This window comes from Anabrus simplex, chromosome 4 (assembly GCF_040414725.1).
Source record: "Anabrus simplex isolate iqAnaSimp1 chromosome 4, ASM4041472v1, whole genome shotgun sequence".
NCBI classification, from domain to species: Eukaryota; Metazoa; Arthropoda; class Insecta; order Orthoptera; family Tettigoniidae; genus Anabrus; species Anabrus simplex.
This window is the reverse complement of record NC_090268.1, coordinates 279,509,345-279,530,758: the sequence shown is the minus strand read 5'-3', so window position 1 is coordinate 279,530,758 and position 21,414 is coordinate 279,509,345. Positions and strand designations below refer to the sequence as shown.

The 21,414-nt window shown below is 42.8% G+C and overlaps 2 protein-coding genes across 2 annotated transcripts in view; one reads left to right on the top strand and one right to left on the bottom strand.

Moving 5' to 3' along the window:
• Window positions 1-3,031: 3,031 nt before the first annotated feature.
• Window positions 3,032-21,414, bottom strand: part of LOC136871878 (uncharacterized) — a 104,548-nt gene continuing 86,165 nt past the window's right edge. The window contains exon 3 of the mRNA XM_067145536.2: window positions 3,032-4,811. The gene's annotated coding sequence lies outside the window, so the exon portion shown is untranslated. The remainder of the gene's footprint in view (window positions 4,812-21,414) is intronic.
• Window positions 20,449-21,414, top strand: part of LOC136871877 (uncharacterized) — a 33,067-nt gene continuing 32,101 nt past the window's right edge. The window contains exon 1 of the mRNA XM_067145533.2: window positions 20,449-20,555. Coding sequence (XP_067001634.2) covers window positions 20,531-20,555 — 25 coding nt within the window. The 5' untranslated portion in view covers window positions 20,449-20,530. The remainder of the gene's footprint in view (window positions 20,556-21,414) is intronic.

Genomic DNA, 21,414 nt, shown 5'->3' with positions numbered 1-21,414 from the left:
ACTTCTTTCCCCACCCCTTCCCCATCAAATCAACAACCAGCATCTGAAACTGCCACCGACACGACGCCATCATCATCGCCAGAATGCACCTGCGATATCCGAGGAGTGGATCCGCTCTTATCCACAGATACCATCGTCCAAGCCCTCTGTCAGACCGGAACACCAGTGCGCCGAGCAACCCGGATCTTCAATGCCTCAGGACCTACGCACCCCGTTCGACTTCATCTAACGACTCCGGACACCGCCCAACACCTCATCGACAACGGAATTCATCTCCAACGGCGCCATCATCAGATTGAACCCTCTCGTTCTCCTCCCCAACCTTCTACCCGACCTCCCACACCTCGTCGCCGTCCCCGGTCAGCTCCACCTTTCCTTCCACCGAGTCCACAAATCCGCTTTTATCCGCCTCCACCCGATTTCTCTCCCACACCACCACCCCTATCAAACCCCCTCCATATATTACTCCTTTCACTGCATCACTTCTCTCGTATCTTCCACAACCTCGCCCATTCCTTCACACCTCGCACACACCCCTCAGTAGTCCCACAGCCTTTGCATCCTCCCTTTACCCCATCATGCTTCTCTGCCTGCTTATAATTCAATGAATAATCTTTGTAACATGTCGCAACCGAAATTGTAAATCTGTGACTATCATTGGCAATAAAATCTCCCAACACACTACACCCCCCTTAGCCAAGAGGCCCCTTTTCACAACACTCCTTAAAATTACACATCTCCTTTCCCATCTCCTTCTTCTATCAAATATCCTCAACCCCGCCCAAGCTCCCGACCAGAGGGAGGGCGTTACCCTTCAGGTGGCCCGCCCCATGAAAACATTAAAAACGTTAAAAAGGTGGCAATAGAAATATAACGCCTGGAGAAACTACTCGTAGAATCATACACCACAGTGCCAATAGTAATAACATGAACCGGCGTAATTCCAAAAAGCTTGCACAGCTCTCTGGCTGCATTAAACCTGCATCATCACACATACGTTGAACTACAGAAAGCCACCCTCCTGAGCACCTGCCACATTGTGAGAAAGTTTCTAGCCATGGAGCATAAACCAGTAAATTGTGTTATACCTGTATTTCTTTAAGTACGTTTTCGGAGATAATGGGAAAGAACTAAGGCTGAAAAAGTATCAACCCTGGTCTTAAATTAACGTTCTGCCTCGGCATTTGCCTGGTGTGAAAATGGTAAACAACGGAAAGCCTTACTTAGGACTGCCGATTGTGGAGGGTGATTACACCCACCATCTGCCTAGTACAAGGTTACATTTGTATTACCCGTTCTCATAGTCAGCTCGTAATTATTATTATTATTATTATTATTATTATTATTATTATTATTATTATTATTATTATTATTATTATTATTATTATTATTACATCAAATTAGGAAGGCTCGGCTTGTGCCGGTAACATAATGGGCTGACTCGGCCTAAGCAAGGAGTCACCCTCTTGATTATGAAACTGTAGGTACATATAACTACAAATATTTACAATAGAAATAATTACAACATATGCATTAATACGATAAATATGCACAGATGATGTCGCTAAACAACTTCATATCTCCCCGTTTTGGGAATCTGTTCTTCAGTATTGCTGGAACTGCGGCCTGGAACTTCATGCTGTTTGGTTTATGCTCCATGGCTAAATGGTTAGAGTGCTGGCATTTGGTCACAGGGGTCTAGGATTCGATTCGCGGTAGGGTCGGGAATTTTAACCATCACTTGTTAATTCCGCTGGCAGAGGGGCTGGATGTATTTGTCATCTGCATCATCATTTCATCCTCATCAGGACGCGCTGGTCGTATACGAGCGTCAAATCAAAAGACCTGCACCTGGGGAGCCGAACATGTCCTCGGACACTCCCGGCACTAAAAGTCATACGCCATTTAATTTTATTGGTTTATGACGTTTTTGCACACTGAATATGTTTAGACTAGGTAAACATTTTTATATTACACTACACACAATGTTATATCATATTACACGATAGTTAAGTTCAATTTTACAACACCAAAAATTCGAATTAAAATCAGGGATGAAGACACCAATCAATTAGGTACCCTCCAAGGTAACATTACATTCAGACAATATAGATAGTGCATTTAGTAATTTAGAACTGAAACATGTTATGCGTTAGCCTCTGTGGTGTAGTGGTTAGTGTCATTAGCTGCCACCCCCGGAGGCCCGGGGTCGATTCCTGGCTCTGCCACGAATTTTGAAAAGTGGTACGAGGGCTGGAACGGGGTCCACTCAGTCTCGGGAGGTTCGATTCCCATCTCAGCCATCCTCCAAGTGGTTTTCCGTGGTTTCCTAATTCTCCTCCAGGCAAATGCCGGTATGCTACCTAACTTAAGGTCACAGCCACTTCCTTCCCTCTTCCTTGCCTATCCCTTCCACTCTGCCCATCCCTCACCAAGGCCCCTGTTCAGTATAGCAGGAGAGGCCTCCTGGGGAGGGACTGGTCATCTCCCCAGTTATATCCCCCAACCCAAAGTCTCACGCTCCAGGACACTGCCCTTGAGGCGGTAGAGGTGGGATCCCTCGCTGAGTCCGAGGGGAAAGCCAACACTGGAGGGTAAACAGATTAAGAAACAAAGAACAACATGTTATGCTTTTTTATGACGAAAACGTTTAAAATACTTTACACAACCGATTTACCTAAATAATGAAATTGCACAGCCACATTGACCATCGTCTCAATATTCCACGGCATGAAAGTATGGATTTTATAAGTCAGGCAAGTCGAATGGCCCACCTGACTGCATTGTTAATCCTATTTCTTTTGCTTACTGAGGAGTGAATTCATCTTACTATAGTTAAGATTATGGTCAATAATTGAAGATTAATAATTGTTACGGAGTAATCCGTGGTAGTTAGAGGTGAAAGCAGGTGCGGGTTGGAATAGGTCTCAACTACAGAAGCAAAGTTAATTTAAAACTTTAACAACGGTTATATTTTCTTTTCAAAATCAACAGATAACAACAACAGAGTAACAGGTACCAAGTAGCAGGAAAACAAGTTAAGAAATTACAATTGTTACAAGATTTGGGCTTCGAGCCCCAAGATTAACTTACATAACGTACGAATACTCTCAGCCTGCTCCTCAGGTAGATGTCTAAGATCTAACAACATCTCATCCTGGGTAGGAGAAATAGATGAACATGACACAGAACTACATTTTTGCAAAGGGATTTTGGAATTACTGTCAAATTTGAAAGTGCACGACTTGCTCTGAAGATCGAGCACTCGGCCAGTTATACAGGGGCTAATCCCATACTAGGGAGGTGACTCGTAGGAGAATAATTTATTACACTAAGAAGAGAAGGAAATCGGGTATGAAAACGTAGTCACCTCAAAACAACATGAGTGGGAGCTCGAGAGGGTTAAGCACTCTCTATCCCAAATTGCGGTTAATTTACATGAATATAGTAAGGTTTACATTAAAAGGATTCGAACCTTCCCCCGCAGGTTAAAACTGCTGAGCTAGCAAGAAATGAAGATGATAACAGGCCATTACCTTGTTGATGAACTGCTGCCCGAAGAAAGAGGCGCTTCCCGCCCCCTGCTACATAATCACACACTAAGAAAGATGTTACAGAAGTGGCCCCGAGACAAGAAAATCAGCAGTTTATATACCCTCGTGGAAGATTCGAGACCTTTCATGAATGATAACAACCCGCCCACAAACTTTTATTGGCCGACAGCAAAAACTAATACACAAGACGATGAAGAAACACCTTATTGGTGGAAAATTAATTACAGAAATTTATGATTGGCTAATTTCAAAACTGGCGGAAGGAAAGGATTATATTGCCAACCCACAAACTACAGAACAAAATTTAGTAAAAATACAACTTAGGAATACAATATTTATTCAAGAAAGTTCATTTCATTGCACCAGAGTGTGTTACCATAGTTTTGGGTAGCTACATCTGTTAGAGAATGTTCAAACTTCTTGATACGGAGCAAACAAACACAAATCAAAATAGACACAGTTCAGAACACTTCAAGATTACCAAATTTACAGTAGTGACATCTTCCGAGAAACCGTTGAGTTAATACAGTTTGTTCAAGTTCAGGGTTTCTCCTGTAGACAGGTTTCAACTGGCGCAATATTTGAATTCGTGGTGTGGAGGTGCACCTCCCGGTACAGCCCCCCCCCCCAAAGTCCTTCCAAGGGGTGACACAGAAGAAAACAAAACTTTGTTAAAAATGTCCAACTTTTTGTTGAGGAGTTGAAGAATTTAGAAGAGAAAATCAGAAGTTAGTTTGATATAAGTGAGATTAAATAAAATCCAGTTTTTAAACTTTTGTAGTAGATTTGATGAAAAGGTCTCTATGGTTGTAGTAATTGAATTCCCAAGGAAAACTTTAATTCTTGGAAGAAGAAAAAAACATTTTTTTTAAAGTCCACTAGATGTTGATGTTGAATCCAAAAACGCCGTAATTGTGGATATGGAATGTCCATGTAGCTGAATAAGTACATTAGTTGTTGATTAAGTTTGACGGGCAGACCAGTCGCCGCTGCTTGTGTTCAGAGGAGGCCGCTCGGACCCCTCAAGTACCCTGAGATACACCTCTCCCGCTACTATGAGAGGGGTAGTGGTGGTGAAGCACGCCGCTCACGTGACGATTGTTTACAGTCCGCAGGCAGTTAGCAGGTGGTGCGCCGCACATCAGCCTTGGCCGGAAGGAGGACTCCGACTCGCCGTACACTGGTTGACCTCACTGGAGTAGAGCGGGCGCGTACTCCACCACAGTGGCGGTACGGCGCCGCACGGCTGCGGGGGCACTGAAACATTAAGATCTCGGCGGCAGAATTTTGTTGGACCATAATGATTTTAGGGTACAGTCTTTGTGGTGAGGCTGAGGGGCCAGCGGCGTGGAAGTTTTTATTTCATTTTAATTAGCCACTGGTGTGGTTTAACGGGAGACGGGAGCTTGGTAATGGCCTTACGGAGAGGACAGCAGAGTAACCTGAGGGAAGGTTTCACACAATTTATACAAGGCAGATTCAACCAAATGTAAAACAACAAGGGGCAGAAGGCCTTAAAATGAACTTAAAAATATAATATTCAGGATTCTTACAAAATTATATGGACCAAGTTAGCACGGAAATTACACAGGTTTCACCTGCGACAGGTGAACCCTAAATATCCTCTCGGTGGCTGGATTGCTTAGTAACAACGTCACCGGGGTAAGGAAATCTAAAAGGACGCACGGCCCATGAAATCTGGGGGCAAGCTTGCCCGCGGGAACAAAATTCTTGACCATAACCTGGTCGCCTACCTTCAAATGGGTGGGTCTCCGTCCACGAGCATATCTTTCCCTAACCTTTTCATGAGACACTTTAAGGTTGGCCTTAGCCTTCTTCCAAAGATCTTTAATGTTATCAGGATCTATTGTCTCGGGTAGAATATCACTAAGAGACCAAAGGTTAGAGAGCGGCGTGTTGGGAACAAACTTGAACATCAAAGAAGCTGGAGTTAACTTATGAGATTCATGAACCGCCGAATTCAAAGCAAAAGCTAACCAATGCAGAGACGTGTCCCACCTAGAATGATCTTCATGATGATATGCAATCAGCGCCGACCTCAGATTACGATTGACCCGTTCAGCCAGAGATGGTTGAGGATAGTAAGCAGAAGTTGAGAGATAGATATATCAAAACAAAATTTACGGAAAAGATTCGAAGTGAAAGCTTTAGCGTTGTCGGACACGATATATTGACAAGGACCAAAAGAAGCAAAGATAGAATTTAAACAGGAAATGGTGGACTGAGCGGTAGCCAGCTTAGTCGAAAATAACCATGAGAATCTAGTGAAGCCATCTACACACACAAGGATGAACTTGTTGGCGTTCCCCTTTGACTGGGTGAAGGGTCCGACGTAGTCGATATACAGACGTTCCATTGGGCGCGATGCTTGATGAGAAGACAATAGGCCTACCTTGGTGGACATGGTGGGTTTACTAAGCAAGCAAGATTTACAAGCTTTAACTAGTTCACGAATTTCACCGTCCATACCTTTCCAAATAAACATCTCCCGGATCTTTTCACGGGTTTTGAAGATACCTAAATGCCCCCCTAATGGGGTTTCATGATAGTACTTGAAGATCATGGGCACGAGAACAGCTGGAACCACAACCTTCATCTTATTATCATGCCTCGACGGGCAACATAAAACACCATTCCTCAGCACATAAGGGACAACATGTTCTCCAGAAGAAAGGGTTTCCATGATAGGGGCCAGCGTCGGATCTTCACGTTGATATTTCTCAAGATCCCTAAACAACTTGGGAGCATCAGTTAAAATGGCATTAACCTCAGGTCGTATGGACTCGGGAGGTGAAGAACTATCGACCAGTTCATGGGTCTCTACATCATTGGAAAACATACGGCTGAGTCCGTCTGCCACAACATTTTCAGTACCTCTGATATGCCTAACGTCAAATTGGAAGGCAGAAATTCGGATGGCCCACCGGGCTATACGACCAGTACGACGCGGCCTACCTAAGACCCAGCTTAAGGCTTGGTTATCAGTCTACAAGTCGAACTTGACATGTTCCAGATAAAGGCGGAACTTTTCTAGCGCAAACAAGACAGCCAAACCCTCAAGTTCATAGATGGTTTACTTGGCTTCTTGAGCTGAAAGAGTCCTAGATGCATAGGCGATGGGTCGCCTCCCTAGTTCGGTCTCTTAAAGAAGGACCGCAGCCACTGCCGACGACGACGCGTCGGTTTGGACGATGAATTTCTTCGAGAAATCCGGCATAGCCAGAACAGGGGCATTACACAGAGCTAATTTGAGATCTTCAAAAGCGGCTTGTTGAGAACGTCCCCACTCAAATTTGACGCCTTTCCTACGTAGTTCAAGGGCGCCGCTCTATTGGCGAAATTTGGAATAAATTTCCTGAAGAAATTCACCATACCAATGAACCTAGCAATACCTTTGATGTCCTTGGGAGGCTTGAAACCACGGATGGCCTGTGTTCTAGAGTGATCGACTGCAACACCATCGGGCGACACAATATGCCCTAGGAATGACATGGAAGGCTTAGCGAAGGCGACCTTGGACAACTTCACAGTTATCCCAGCCTTACGAAGGCGATTGAGAACTTCTCTCAGATGATCTAGATGTTCTTCGAAGGTCTCCGAAAATACGACGACATCATCAAGATAGTGGTACAAGTACTCAAACTTGATGTCGGAGAAGACCCTGTCTAGCAGTCTAGTGAGTACAGCTGCTCCCGTGGGGAGCCCAAAGGGCACGCGGTTGTATTCGTACAAGTTCCAATCTGTGGCAAAAGCTGTCAGGTGTTTGGATTCCTCTCCTAGCGGAATCTGGTTATAAGCCTGATTGAGGTCTAAGATGGTGAAGAACTTAGCTTTACGAAACCATGAAAAACAAGAATGAAGGTCGGGAAGGGGCACAGATTGTAACACCGCCTTCCGATTGAGAGCCCTATAATCAATCACGGGTCTGAAGCCACCTTGCGGTTTCGGAACAAAGAAAATAGGCGATGAATACGCCGACTTATAGGGCCGAATAATGCCATCCTTCAACATCTGATCAATGATCTCCTTCAGAGCCTTCATTTTAGGCGGAGATAGTCTATAAGGTGGAAATCTGACGGGGATGGAATCCGTAACCTCAATCTTGTATTCAATAAGGTCAGTAACACCAAGAGTATCCGAGAAAACCTCTGGAAACGACTGACACAGCTTACGAATACTATCAGCCGGCTCCTCAGGTAGATGTCTAAGATCTAACAACATCTCATCCTGGGTAGGAGAAATAGATGAACATGACACAGAACTACATTTTAGCAAAGGGATTTTGGAATTACTGTCAAGTTTGAAAGTGCACGACTTGCTCTGAAGATCGAGCACTAGACCAGTATAGGACATGAAGTCTGCTCCCAATATAATGGGGCAAGACAAGTGCTTTGCCACCAATAGTTTAACCTTCCAAGTAAATTTAGATATACGAATTTTGGCATATAAAAAAACAATTCTAATGGAGAAGAATTAGCCGAAACATATTGAACCGAAGACGAGCAAAAATCAGGAAGTTTACAAATAGATTTTAACTTGGAATACCACTCAGCCGAAATAATTGAACATACACTGCCTGAATCTAAAAGAGCAGTTACGGGCTCATTATTTAATTCAATTTTGAGAAAAGGAACAGGTGCGGGGGTATCCGCCGCAATCCTAAGACATTCTTTGGGACCTTCAAAAGATACATTTGAAGACTGAGTTTTCCCTGAAATTTCGATATGTTTACTTGGGGCTGAGCCTCGGGAAGATGGGTTAGCCGACTCAGCCGAAGCCACTAGGTTTCAACTGGCGCAGTATTAGAATTCGTGGCGTGGAGGTGTACCGCCCGGTACAATAATAATAATAATAATAATAATAATAATAATAATAATAATAATAATAATAATAGTAATAATAATAATAATAATAATAATAATAATAATAATAATAATGACGGATAGCTTCCGGAGAGGTCTGCTGGAGGTCTTCCGCGTTGACGCCGTATAGGCGACCTGCGTATCTTTGAAGATGATGACCTACCTAACACCCAGCCCCCGAGCCATAGCAATTAACGAATGACAGTTAAAATCACCGACCGAACCGCGAATCGAACCCGGGACACTTTGGATCAATCCCAGCAAGGTAATCATTTAGTCAATAAGCCGGACAATTGAAGATTTATTACAATAAATGATAGAATGTCAGTACTTGAGAGGAAAATATTTGACTTTGATGATTAATTTCTTTTTTTTTTTTTTTTTTGCTTGTGGCTTTACGTCGCACCGACACAGATAGGTATTATGGCGACGATGGGATAGGAAAGGCCTAGGAGTTGAAAGGTAGCGGCTGTGGCCTTAATTAAGGTACAGCTTGCCTGGCGTAAAAATGGGAAACCACGGAAAGCCATCTTTAAGGCTGCCGACGGTGGAAATCGAACCCATTATCTCCCGGATACAAGCTCACAGCCGCGCGCCCCTAACCGCACGGCCAACTAGCTCGGTTTTCTTATTTGTCTCCACAAGAGACACCCTACATTTGATTAAGTCAGTTCGACTCGGTGCAGCATTAAAGTTATGCCTCATATTCTGATTAGGTATGGTCTACATCTGTATTGATTATGTGTGTATATTTTGCATACACGAATGCCATACAACATTCTATGTCCTCGTCTATTCCTTTACACTGATGCGAAAGTGATTCGATAGTTAGTCATTTAATCGGAAGAGATAGCGGGCTGTACAGTCCAAGCGTAAGTAGCCTACCTCTTACCGGGAGGATTCGATTCCATATGCGGTCAGATCAGGGATTTTTGTCTGGATCTGAGTGCTGATTCCACCCAATCTACTTGAGACCGGGCAAGCTGGCCGTGCAGTTAGGGGCGCGCAACTATGAACTTGCATCCGGGAGATCGTGGGTTCGAACCCCACTGTCAGCAGCCCTGAAGATGGTCTTCCATGGTTTCCAATTTTCACACCAGGCAAATGCTGGGGCTGTACCTTAATTAAGGCAATGACCGCTTCCTTCCCACTCCTTGGCCTTTGCTATCCCATCGTCGCCATAAGACCTATCTGTGTCGGTGCGACGCAAAACAAATTCTTTAGAAAAGTCTACTTGAGAACAATTAAGAAGCTCTTTGTCGTTGAGATAGCGGCCTCAGTCTAGAAAGCCAAGCGCTATGGCAAAGGGAATTCGTAGCGCTGACTAAGCGTCACCCCGTAATCTGGAGGCTGTCGGGCTGACAAGTGGTCGACTGATAGCGCCATGAGTGTTAGGCTTTTATTTATTCCTCTAGATTCAAGGTTGGTATCATCGGGATGAATATGTAAATTGGTCGATCGTAACAACCAATAGTTCAATACCGGTACGTCGCATTTTGGCTAGTGGTGAGTCAAACTTTCAGAATTACTTGAAATAAACTACACATTGATTACGATTTCCAGATTATTTTTCTGCAATACTTCTAATAACATATAGAGCTATAATGTTGCTTCATTTAAGTTATAGTTAGAGAGTTATTATTTTATAGTACTAAAAAGCTAAACGTTTGTATACCACAAAAATGTTTGGAAAATAAAGGGTATGATAATGATGATGCTTGATGTTTAAAGGGGCCTAACATCTAGGTCATCAGCCCATACTGGTACTACAAGAAATGAAATGATAATTAACATTTTAAAATTTATCCACTAACTAGAATTTAGCAGAGGATGGTGACAAATGATTATGAATTTAGAATAATCAGTGGATCTCAATGGAAATGCCTCAATTTCTTATAACATTGATTTAAAATATATTAAAATATTAAAAAATTAAATAAGCATTGCCTTTGAAGTGAAATAAAATATTTCATGCAAATTAAAAGTTTAAAAAATTAAACTACAGAAAAAAACAGACTAAAACAGAGTCAAGAAAATTCATTTCTAAGCTCGATAAAACGGATGACGAAGTATGCTGACTGCTCGTCATCTCGTAGGATGAGGGAGATAGTATTCGGAAGTTTTAGACAACAGCGCAGATTGGCAGATCGCCCAGGTCCGTGCACTCCGTAAGGTTGTGTACTACGGTCAGATGACCGCTAGAAATACTGTGGTTGAAGGGTGGGACGGGGGGGGGGGGAGCTTCTCCTCTTGAGTAAGTAGGAATGTGTCACCTTCTTGCGCCTCCTTGGCAGCCCTATCAGCTATCTAGTTTCCCACTACACCCATAAGGCTTGAGAGCCACAAAAAAGTGATTCTGCTGCTAGAACTCTAACACCCGGCCAGCAGGTCCTGGATCCGCTGCACTAGAGGGTGCCACAGAAAACATGCATCAATAGACTGTAACGGGCTCAAGGAGTCAGTAGAAAGCAGAAAGTGCGCCGACGTTCAATGGACAGCGCGTATCGCAGATCTTCAAGAAAAGCAGAGAGTTCTGCTGTGTATACGATACAGGTGCCATAGTGCGGACATTTAAAAGAGTATTTAGCTTGTAAGCGACGAGACTCTTTTTACCCTAAACACCAATATTAACATCCACATCTGTGGGTCAATGGACGAGAAGATTAGTGCTTCTTCGAGACTTTTCGCTGGATGGATTTCTTCCTACGAGGGGAGTGGATAGATTTTAAAGAAGACATACCTGCTGGCGCTGGTGCGTACCCTCCGGATGGAGGATATGGTTTGCCGTTCGCAGGAAGGAAAGGGGGGGGGGGCGAGTGCTTGGTATTGACGTCCATCTTCCGCGCCTTCTTTTCTTGTTTAGACGGGCTGGGACGTGAATTCCCATTCCCGGTCGACTATGCACCCCCGCCGGCTTCAGTGCAGCTATAGCCTACCTCTTGGGGGAAGATGTTCTTCCACTTTGACGGGGATTTCGCCAAAGTGGTCGCACTTAAGCAACTGATTAGCCTGAACTTCAGTGCGCGTTTTCAACAACAAACCATCGCTGGGTATTTTCTTCAAGTCTTCAAGTTCGCCGTAGACACCTTCGATGTATCTACTGAACAAGATAGACTTCACCAACTTGAAATTTTGCCCATCGGTTCTAGTAGCAACCAAGAACCTAGGAAAGTTGGATTCCGTGTTTTTACGCTGCACTTGTTCTCAGTGGGGGAGGGGGGTGCCTCTCTCAGGGAATCAAACGTTAAAGACTTGAGTGGCGGACCACCGTGGGCAGACTTGAGATGTTTTTAAGCCATGCCCGTAATCATTGTCCCCGAATGCCACCCACTCCGATCGGGGGCCTCTGTAGCCCCACCTGGTCGTGGCAGGTATTGCCTAGTGTCCGATGTTGGGCTGACTGAAGCTATGAGCACTAGGAATCGTTTCTTCAAAACATCCGCAATAGTATGTAGCCTACCCCTTTGCATATACAGAGTGATAAGCATAGATAAGAAAAAATAATAATGATATGTTCTTCTGGCATTCGGCTGTGCTGGGACCTGCGTAGTCAGGTAGATACTACAGCCGAGTACATGGCGCTCCCTCCGGACAGGCTAGGGATACCGTCTGGGCTTTCGAGCGTAGTAGCACACGTAAGAGGCCCTTCCTCAAGCAACACGCACATACATTTTAATTCGGTCGACAATCAAACCTCAATACAGAAAGAAAAAAGGAGGGGACCGATAGCCTCATGAAACTTTTAATCGTCTTTTACGACAAGCAGGAATTGCCTGTGGATGTATTCAAACCCTCCCATCGACAGGGATACATTTCACTGTCCCATAACCAAAATCCAAGTCCACACCCAGGTCTCCCCTTTCAGTCGCCTTCTACGACATAGGATTTACCGTGTGAGTATTCTTCGTTTGCGTCCGCCATCCACGGGGGGATATGAAGGATGTAATGCAATAATAAAGTTGTTTGTTGTACCGCAGACACACACAACCTAGAAATGTAAACTTTTACAAACGTAAATGTATTTCTTCCAATATCTAACAGAACTAAACAGTAATAATGAACATTTTAAAATTCGTGTTTTCCTTTTACTGAAGATTGTCCCTTCTTCACTCTGTCTTAGTACCGTGTATGGTCTCCTCTGGCTTTTTTCAGGTCTGACACGTTGTGGTATGCTTGCGATCAGTTCATTGAATTCATCTTTGGGAAGAAGGTCCCATTCCATCTGGGCAATTGTAATGAGGTCTGGGAATGTCTGTGGAGGCTGTGGTCGACCAAAAACAGCCATTTTCAACCCGTGTAATGCATTCTCAATGCAGTTCATATCCGGTGATTTAGCTAGCCAATTCATATAGTTGATACCCACCTACCTCATGAAGTTCCTTACTACAACGAGGGCGACCATTATCGTCAAATAAGAGGAATTCAGCACCGTATTAATCCCTTAAGGGTTGTACAAATGGTCGAAGAATTTCATCAGTATACGGCTGGGCAGTTAAGGTCCTTTGAATTGGTACCAAAGGTGTACGACGACCATGCATAACCCCAGCCGAAGATATTACCACCAACAAATGCATATACCTCTTGAAAATGATGGTGATTTCCGCCGAGTCCTTTACGTCTCCTGACCCTTTGTTATCGTGTATCTGGCCTAAGTGATATCTGTGTTTCAATAGAAAACTGTGATAGTACATATACCACACCCTCCTACTATATTCAGAAATAAGAGATATTATTGTCATTATTCGTATTATTATTATTATTATTTCATTTGTATATGTATTCTTAATATTTTAAGCTGGAAGGGCTTCATATGTGATATGAGTAATTTGCGTTGTACAAGCAGATGGGAACACAGTGCTATTTACAACTCGCAAACTTTCTGTGAGTCATGTGGAACAGCCCAGAGTCCGATGAGGTGGCCTTGTTGTCATTATCTTGGGACTCGGAAGAGGTTTGAGGCGTGGTCTTGGTGTGGTAAGATGACCTTCTACTCGTGATTGGATGGACAGGATCAATCTAGAAGTATCATGTGAGAGTAGGGGAAAGCTGAGGTCTATATAAGACTTGACTGAAGACAGTAGAGAGGTTGATTTAAAAATCTTTGGTGGAATGTGGGAGGAGATGTAACTTTTGTGAAACATTTTGGTCTTAAAATCTTTGTTGAAACTGTAGAGGAGATGTAACTTTTGTGGAACGTTGTTGACGTGAAATTTTGTGGAATGTGATGTGTGGTACTGACCTACAAACTGTGGAGTGCTTAGGCACTTGGTATATCATTTGTGGTGGCTTGGTGTCTTATATGTTGGTGAAAGCTATGGTGTACGGTATCTCAGGAACAACAAGCGTGTGTTGCTCAAGTGAAAGTATCTTTAAACCAAGTGTTAGAATCAGTGAACACAGTATTATAAAGTTACTGTATCTGTGTGATATAACAAGTGCGCCAATTATGAGAATATGCAAGTTGTGTTGATGCACAGAGATAGTGAAGGGTATTTATCTACATAAGGGAAAAGGAATACGAAGACGAAGAACCCATGGGACTTTATGGATATGGAACAAGAAATGAAAGGGGAGACAGACTCATACAGTTTGCACTAGGACAAAGATTAAAAATTGTAAACACCTTCTACAAGAAACACCCGGAAAGTAAATGGACGTGGATCGCTCCGAATGGAAAAACCAAAAATGAAATAGACTACATCCTAGCTCATAGCCTAGAAGTTGTAAAAGACATCCAAGTAATCAATGGTCTAAAATTCGATACAGACCACAGAATGGTCCGACTGAAAATGAGAATAAAGAAGGAAAAGAGACGCTACTTCAACAAGACGACCCCAAACCCCGAAAGTACAGATCGAACAGAATACACAAAAGCACTACAGCACAACCTCCAAGAGCTTAGTCAACAAGCAGACCAGAAGGCACAACAATATTATACAGAGCTCGTAAACTGCATATCCCTCTCAGTCAAGCAATCTTCGACACCGGGAAACAGAAGAAGAAATAGAATAAAATTAAAGGATAGTACTAAAAGACTGATCGAAGAAAGAGAACGTCTGAAACCACAAGCCAAAGAAAATGAACGCTCAAAGCTGGAATATACAAAAATCAATAAACAAACGAAAAGGGAAATCCGAAAAGACATCAGAGACCACAACACGGAAGTAGTCAAAGAAATCATGGAAAATACAAAATCATTGAAGGAGATTCGAAAGGAATTAACTCCGGACAAACATTGGATACTGGGAGTGAAAGACAGTAATGGTAAAAGACAAGCCAAGAGAGAACATATAGTGACACAAGCGACAGAATTCTACAGGAAATTATATACAAGTAATTCCCAAAATGGCACACAGTGTCATAAGACGCCAAAAGAGGACATTGAGGAAGGAATACCACCCGTTCTTCCCAGTGAAGTAAGAGCAGCCATAAGGGAAGCAAAGAATGCAAAATCCCCAGGGGAAGATGGAATCTACAATGAATTCCTGAAATGGGCTGAAGAAGACATAACCCCATTCATCACTACGCTATTTAACAAGATACTCGAATCAGAAGACATACCAAGGGAGTGGAAACAAAGCACCATCATACTTCTGCACAAAAAAGGAGCCAAAGACGATGTCAATAACTACAGACCTATCAACCTAATTGTAAATCTTTACAAACTCTTCATGAAGATCCTAACTAAGAGAATGGCGAAGACACTAGATGAACAACAACCAGTGACACAAGCAGGATTTAGAACAAATTACAGTACATCAGACCACCTACAAGCAGTGAATCAACTGATCGAGAAAACACAGGAATTCAATCTGGATGTATATATAGCATTTGTGGACTACAATAAAGCATTCGACTCCGTGGAACGGGAATACGTTTTAGAAGCACTGAGCAAACAAGGGATCCAGAACAAATACATCAGACTCCTGGATAAACTCTACGAAGGCAGCGAGGACAGAATAAAAACAGAAAGAGAAGGAAAGGACATCAAGATAGAAAGAGGAGTTAAGCAAGGGGACCCTCTCTCACCAAAATTATTCACGTGCTTACTGGAGAATCAGTTCAGAAAACTAGATTGGGAAAACAAATACGGCATCAAAATAGATGGAGCAAGACTAACGCACTTACGATTTGCAGACGACATCGTATTGGTGGCAGAGTCGGCAACGGAGCTAGAACAAATGATAATAGAATTAGACAACATCAGCAAAGAAGCAGGCCTGACAATGAATCCAAGAAAAATAAAATTGATGACTAATGCACTGGAAACTCCAGTTAGCGTAAACGGAGAAATACTGGAATACGTAGAGGAATGTGTATACCTTGGCCAGAACATATCATTCTCAAACTGTTCAGAAAAAGAGGTCAAACGGCGAATAGGACAAGCATGGAAGAGGTTCTGGTCTCTAAAGTTTATACTGACAGACAAGACTCAGAAACTCACCTTTAAAGCTGAAGTCCTAGAAAAATGTGTGATACCAGTCCTACTATATGGATGCCAAACCTGGGCGCTAACACTAAAACAAAGGAAAATGATCCAGATATGCCAGCGCAAAATGGAAAGGAAAATACTCCAGGTCTCATTGAGAGACAGAATACGGAACGAAGATATACGAAGGAGAACCGGCATGAAAGACGCTCTGACGACAGCCGATCAGCTAAAGTGGAAATGGGGAGGACACGTAGCGAGACTGGAGCAAAATCGATGGACCTGCAAAATGACAATGTGGGATCCCAGACAAGGAAGAAGGAACGTGGGAAGGCAAAGAACTAGATGGGCAGACTGGTTTGCGAGATGGGGAGGAAAACAATGAACAAGAACAGCAAAGATCAGGCAAGAGTGGAAAGAGCTGGGAAAAATTGTGTGCAGAGATCACTGACCTTACGGGATACACCTTTGCTCAAGCCCTGTAATAACATAGGTCGATCAAGACACATATTATAGATATTGTGCAGCAGTGAAATATGTAACAGTGCGCTTCCGCAAGGAGACCTGGAGATCACCTCTCTGATCACTACGGCATAATACAGTAAAATTGATAAAAGAGGTTTTTATGAAGTGGTGAATATAAAATTATCATCCTCGCGTACACTGCGGAAAGAAGCCGAGCAAGTGTAAAATATGTTGAAGTACGCTCTCAGGACAGAGGCGAAGAATACAACATACAATTGTACGCTTCGACAAAGAGGATACCGTGATGGTCATTTTCTGTGCACTCGGTAGAATAGCAAGACGAATGTCAAACAGACAGACGTTTGCATGCAGTAGTGATATAACTCATCACGTAACACATAGTGGAAGGAAGATATGCACTTGCAATGTATGTCAGGAGAATTTCAACGGAGGATAAGGTCAAGAAATTATAAGAAACGTCTACAACATTCGGAGAAGAAGCTATGCAAGAACGAAGAGTACAAGTTTACCTTTTACCTAGAAATAACCTGAACCCTCCCTGGGATAAAAGTGTACACGTGTCATTAATGCAACAGTGCGTTTTCGCGAATTGTTGTTCCAGAAAAACACAATTGCATTCACTCGGGGGTGAGACTACACAAGTGTACAATATGCGGTAATACGTTATCATGAAAAAACTACAGATTAACCAATATAATAATGCTCTTCAGGACCTGCTCACCTGATGAGCTAAACTGAGCACTGTCCCTGCATTGCAGGAGGCCATAGCCCTTAGGGGATTCATGCGGCTAATTTATTTTTTATTTATTTTATGTGCTTTGTAATTAATGTTCAACTTACTGACTGCGAATGGTAGCTTGGTGCTCGCTTTTGATTTCCCACGGTTCTTGTTCTTGCTGTTGTAAATATGAAGTCTTCCAGCAGCATTTTATGTGTGTATTATATGTATATTTTGATGTGTTGATGAGGTGCTCATTCATGGATATTGTTCAGAATATACTGTAGTTAATTAGTTTTTCTATTTGTTTTACGTCACACCGACACAGATAGGTCTTTTGGCTACGATAGGATATGAAAGGCCTAGGAGCTGGAAGGAAGCGGCCGTGGCCTTAATTAAGGTACAGCCCGGCATTTGCCTGGTGTGAAAATGGGAAACCAATGAAAACCACCTTCAGGGCTGCCGACAGTGGGATTCGAACCCACTATCTCCCGGATGCAAGCTCACAGCCGCGCGCCTCTAACCGCACGGTCAACTCGCCCGGTAATCACATAGTTCTCTCTTTGTTAACTTTAAAACTAATGTTAGTAAAGGACGTATGGGTTGGGGGGGGGGAGGTAGTGTGCGACGGGTGTGGGTTTTTTCCACTGTCCTCAATGTCCTCAACAGACCCACACCCGTAATTACGGGGAGCAAAGGAAGTGAATTGGACAGGGATCGTACAACAAGCTATCCAACCTGATATGTTTATGAATACGATTCTTAATTTAACCAACAGCGGATACACCGTTTCCACTTAGAAAAGGATAAACAAAAGGATCAACCTTTTTAGTACAGTACAAAGTGACGAGGAAAAAACTAGAAGTCAAGTAAAGAAGAAGCACATTTCACCAAAAAACATTTCTTCAGGATCACAACACCAATTTTTTAGTTTTTTAAACAACACGTGATTTTATTAAGCCGTCGGGACTTAAAATGTTACCAAGTATTTTTAATTCATTTTAAGTTTAACGTCCTTGTAACAACCGCCCCCCCCCCCCCCCCAGCCCCTTCCAACCCATACGTACTTTACTAACATTTGTTTTAAAGTTAACAAAGATTTAACTAAGTGATTGCTTTATGCTTTTTATCTAAGCTTTTGTGTATGCAGCTGATGATGATCGAAAAGCGATCGTAACATGTCCTGTTATTCTTAATGATTTTATAGGCTAAACTGCCAAAGGCAAAATAAAAGAAAGGTATCGATTAGGTGGAAATATTTTCTTATATTGATTAGATTATATTATCGATATGGCAATGAAGTGATTGTCTCTGTGCCTTGTTGATGCACATAGTGAAATCCAAACAATCTGGAAACTACAGACGTCTAAATTAAAACTGTATATCTAAAGGGGTGATTTGAATCACACAAATGAATACTACTTCACCCGCAGTATGTGCAGTCATGATTGTGGCTTCAATAATATTTGGCATCAGTTTTTTGACTGAGAGTCGTGCCCCATAGTTGAAACGATAAAAATAATAAAATAATTAATGAAGGCAGATCTTTACCTGTATAAAGGCTCATCTATGAATACGCTTCTATTAGCAATTTCAGATCTCTGCTTGCCGTAGATTTGGATGGGCATCGCACACGTACACACATACAAGCCGCTTCTTGTTGACGTTTACAGCTTCATTGTCCGGCTCCATGGCTAAATGGTTAGCTCGCTGGCCTTTGGCCACAGGGTCCCGGGTTCGATTCCCGGCAGGGTAGGGAATTTTAACCTTAATTTGTTAATTTCGCTGACACGGGGGCTGGGTGTATGTGTCGTCTTCATCATCATTTCATCCTCATCATGACGCGCAGGTCGCCTACGGCCGTCAAATCAAAAGACCTGCATCTGGCGAGCCCAACTTGTCCTCGGACACTCCCGGCACTAAAAGCCATACGCCATTTCATTTCATGTTTACAGCTTCATTTCTAGAATCAAGAATTGCTCTTTGATACAGCAATGCGTGAAAATTGTAAGTGAATAAAATGAATATCGAGTTAATATTGAACCTCACCCTTACGTGCAATTGGAAGTGTTTATTTTCAGTGTTATTGCATTGCAATGGCTCGATTCCTGGTCAGGTTAGGGATTTTTTAAAAACTGAATTTGAGGCCTGGTTACAGGTCCACTCAGCCGAGGTGAGAACAATTTCGCCGGTGATATTAATTTCGTACGGTTGATTCCTCTCGATCGGGGACTGGATGTTTGTGTCCATCTTAATACACACATTACACACCACTCTACCGACTTTTACAGTACGATATTAACATGACGTGTGGCCTCCAGCGAAGCCTGCTGTAGGTAATTCGAGTTGACTCCCATGGGCGACCTGACCACTTGTGAGAGTGGGGCAATACATCCGATGTAATCTACTGTTGAAGGGAGCACAAACACAGTCCCGAGCTGGGGGAAATAAACAATGAAGATCAAAATTCCGGACCCAACCGGGATCGAACCCCGGAACATTTGAACTAAAGACTAGCATGCTAATGAGTTGAACCATGGAGCTGCACCGTAATGTAACACAAACCAAAAAAAACAAACCTCATGGCACTACAGCCCCTGAAGGGCCTTGGCCTACCAAGCGACCGCTCCTCAGCCCAAGGGCTGCAGATTACGAGGTGTCGTGTGGTTAGCACGACGAATCCTTTCTTAGCTTTCGATACCGGGGCCGCTATCTCTCCGTCAGACAGCTCCTCAATTCTAATTAGGGCCTACGTAGGCTGAGTGACCTCGAACCAGCCCTCAGGTCCAGGTAAAAATCCCTGAACTGGCCGGGAATCGAACCCGGGGCCTGCGGGTAAGAGGCAGGCACGCTACCCCTACACCACGGGGCCGGCTAATATAACACATAAAATAAGAAATTTCTTTAGCCCCTCACTAATTTTCTACATTTCTCTTCTAGCAGAACACACACTCACGTCGCGTCAAATCTCACAACAATAGCAGCTGCGCAAGCAATTATTGTCAGCAATGACCCCTACTGCATTATGCCAAATGACTCAACAGCAGTTGAAATTACATAGTGTTAGTTATATTTTATATTTCCATATATCAAAGAAAATTAACTCGGCTCTCTGTGACCCGAGTAATTAAGGTTTAACTGGACAACTTCATTTATACACACATCTCCCGTTAAGGTCATCTTAATTTTGAAAATCCATCGATTTCAGCCCATGACTAGTTCGCAGAGGAAGTGATCAATAGGGATTGTTCATACAATCGTATATAAACAGTCTCACCTATCAACACATTCGCACAGCATGCGACGTAATCTACTCGAACATGTGTGTCTATCTCCTCGACTCGGCTCATCCTTGAGCTTGACTCACTGGTGGATGAGTCGGACACCTGCTTAATATCAGAGGAAGGATTCGGTATATAGTAGGAGCCGATACCTCTCTGACATTCACTAAGTTGACATCATGTGGAAGCTAACGCTGTTTTCAGGTAGCGTATAACATAGATAACTATTTCGAAATATTTAAAGAAATGTATATTGAGGGATTTGAAAATTTATATTTTGGTATGTAGGTTGCCGAGCCGAAGTAGTAAAGGTGTGCTTGAGGTAACTGGGAAGGACGTGGGCTCGATTACCTGTAAGGAAGTGGAAACATGTAGAAAAGAGATTTCTACTTCTGAGCAGGCTCACTCATAATAATTGTCAGAATAATTGTGAGTTATCATAATCAATATCTCAATATGAACGCGTCATTTTTGTACATGATATACGGAGAAAGTATAAGCACAACTACATTTACTAAAGCACATTAAGTATAGAATTATGATACATATGTTCAATATTTTCAAATATATGATGGTATGTTCAAGTTTGATTTCGAGATCCAGAATATTTATCCATTCAGTTGCTTCTGAAAATGCTTGACAGATGTTAGTTTAGTTACAGAATTCGTCCAATCTCGGAGGTACCCAATGGGTGATTATATGATTTGTATGCGCCCTCCCCCCATCCCAGCAACACCACAGTCACAGCTTGCAGAAGTAACTGAGGCGCATTAGTATAGCAGATATACACACCTGCCTTGTCTTTTTGGGTTCAGATTAATGATCGTACATTGGCATCCGGGGAGACTGAAACTATGTATTGCAAGTTTTCTTTCGTTGACTGACATAATACAATCTTGTTTTTATGAATTCCAAGAAAAGTAACGTGTTACACTTACAGTTTGGCCTCGATTAATACGGAGCCTTGATAAATCGCGGTGCGGACAATCGGGATTTAAAACTTAAAGTTAGTATTTTAAGCAAAGCATTAGTAATAACTTACGTTATATCACTCATACTTACC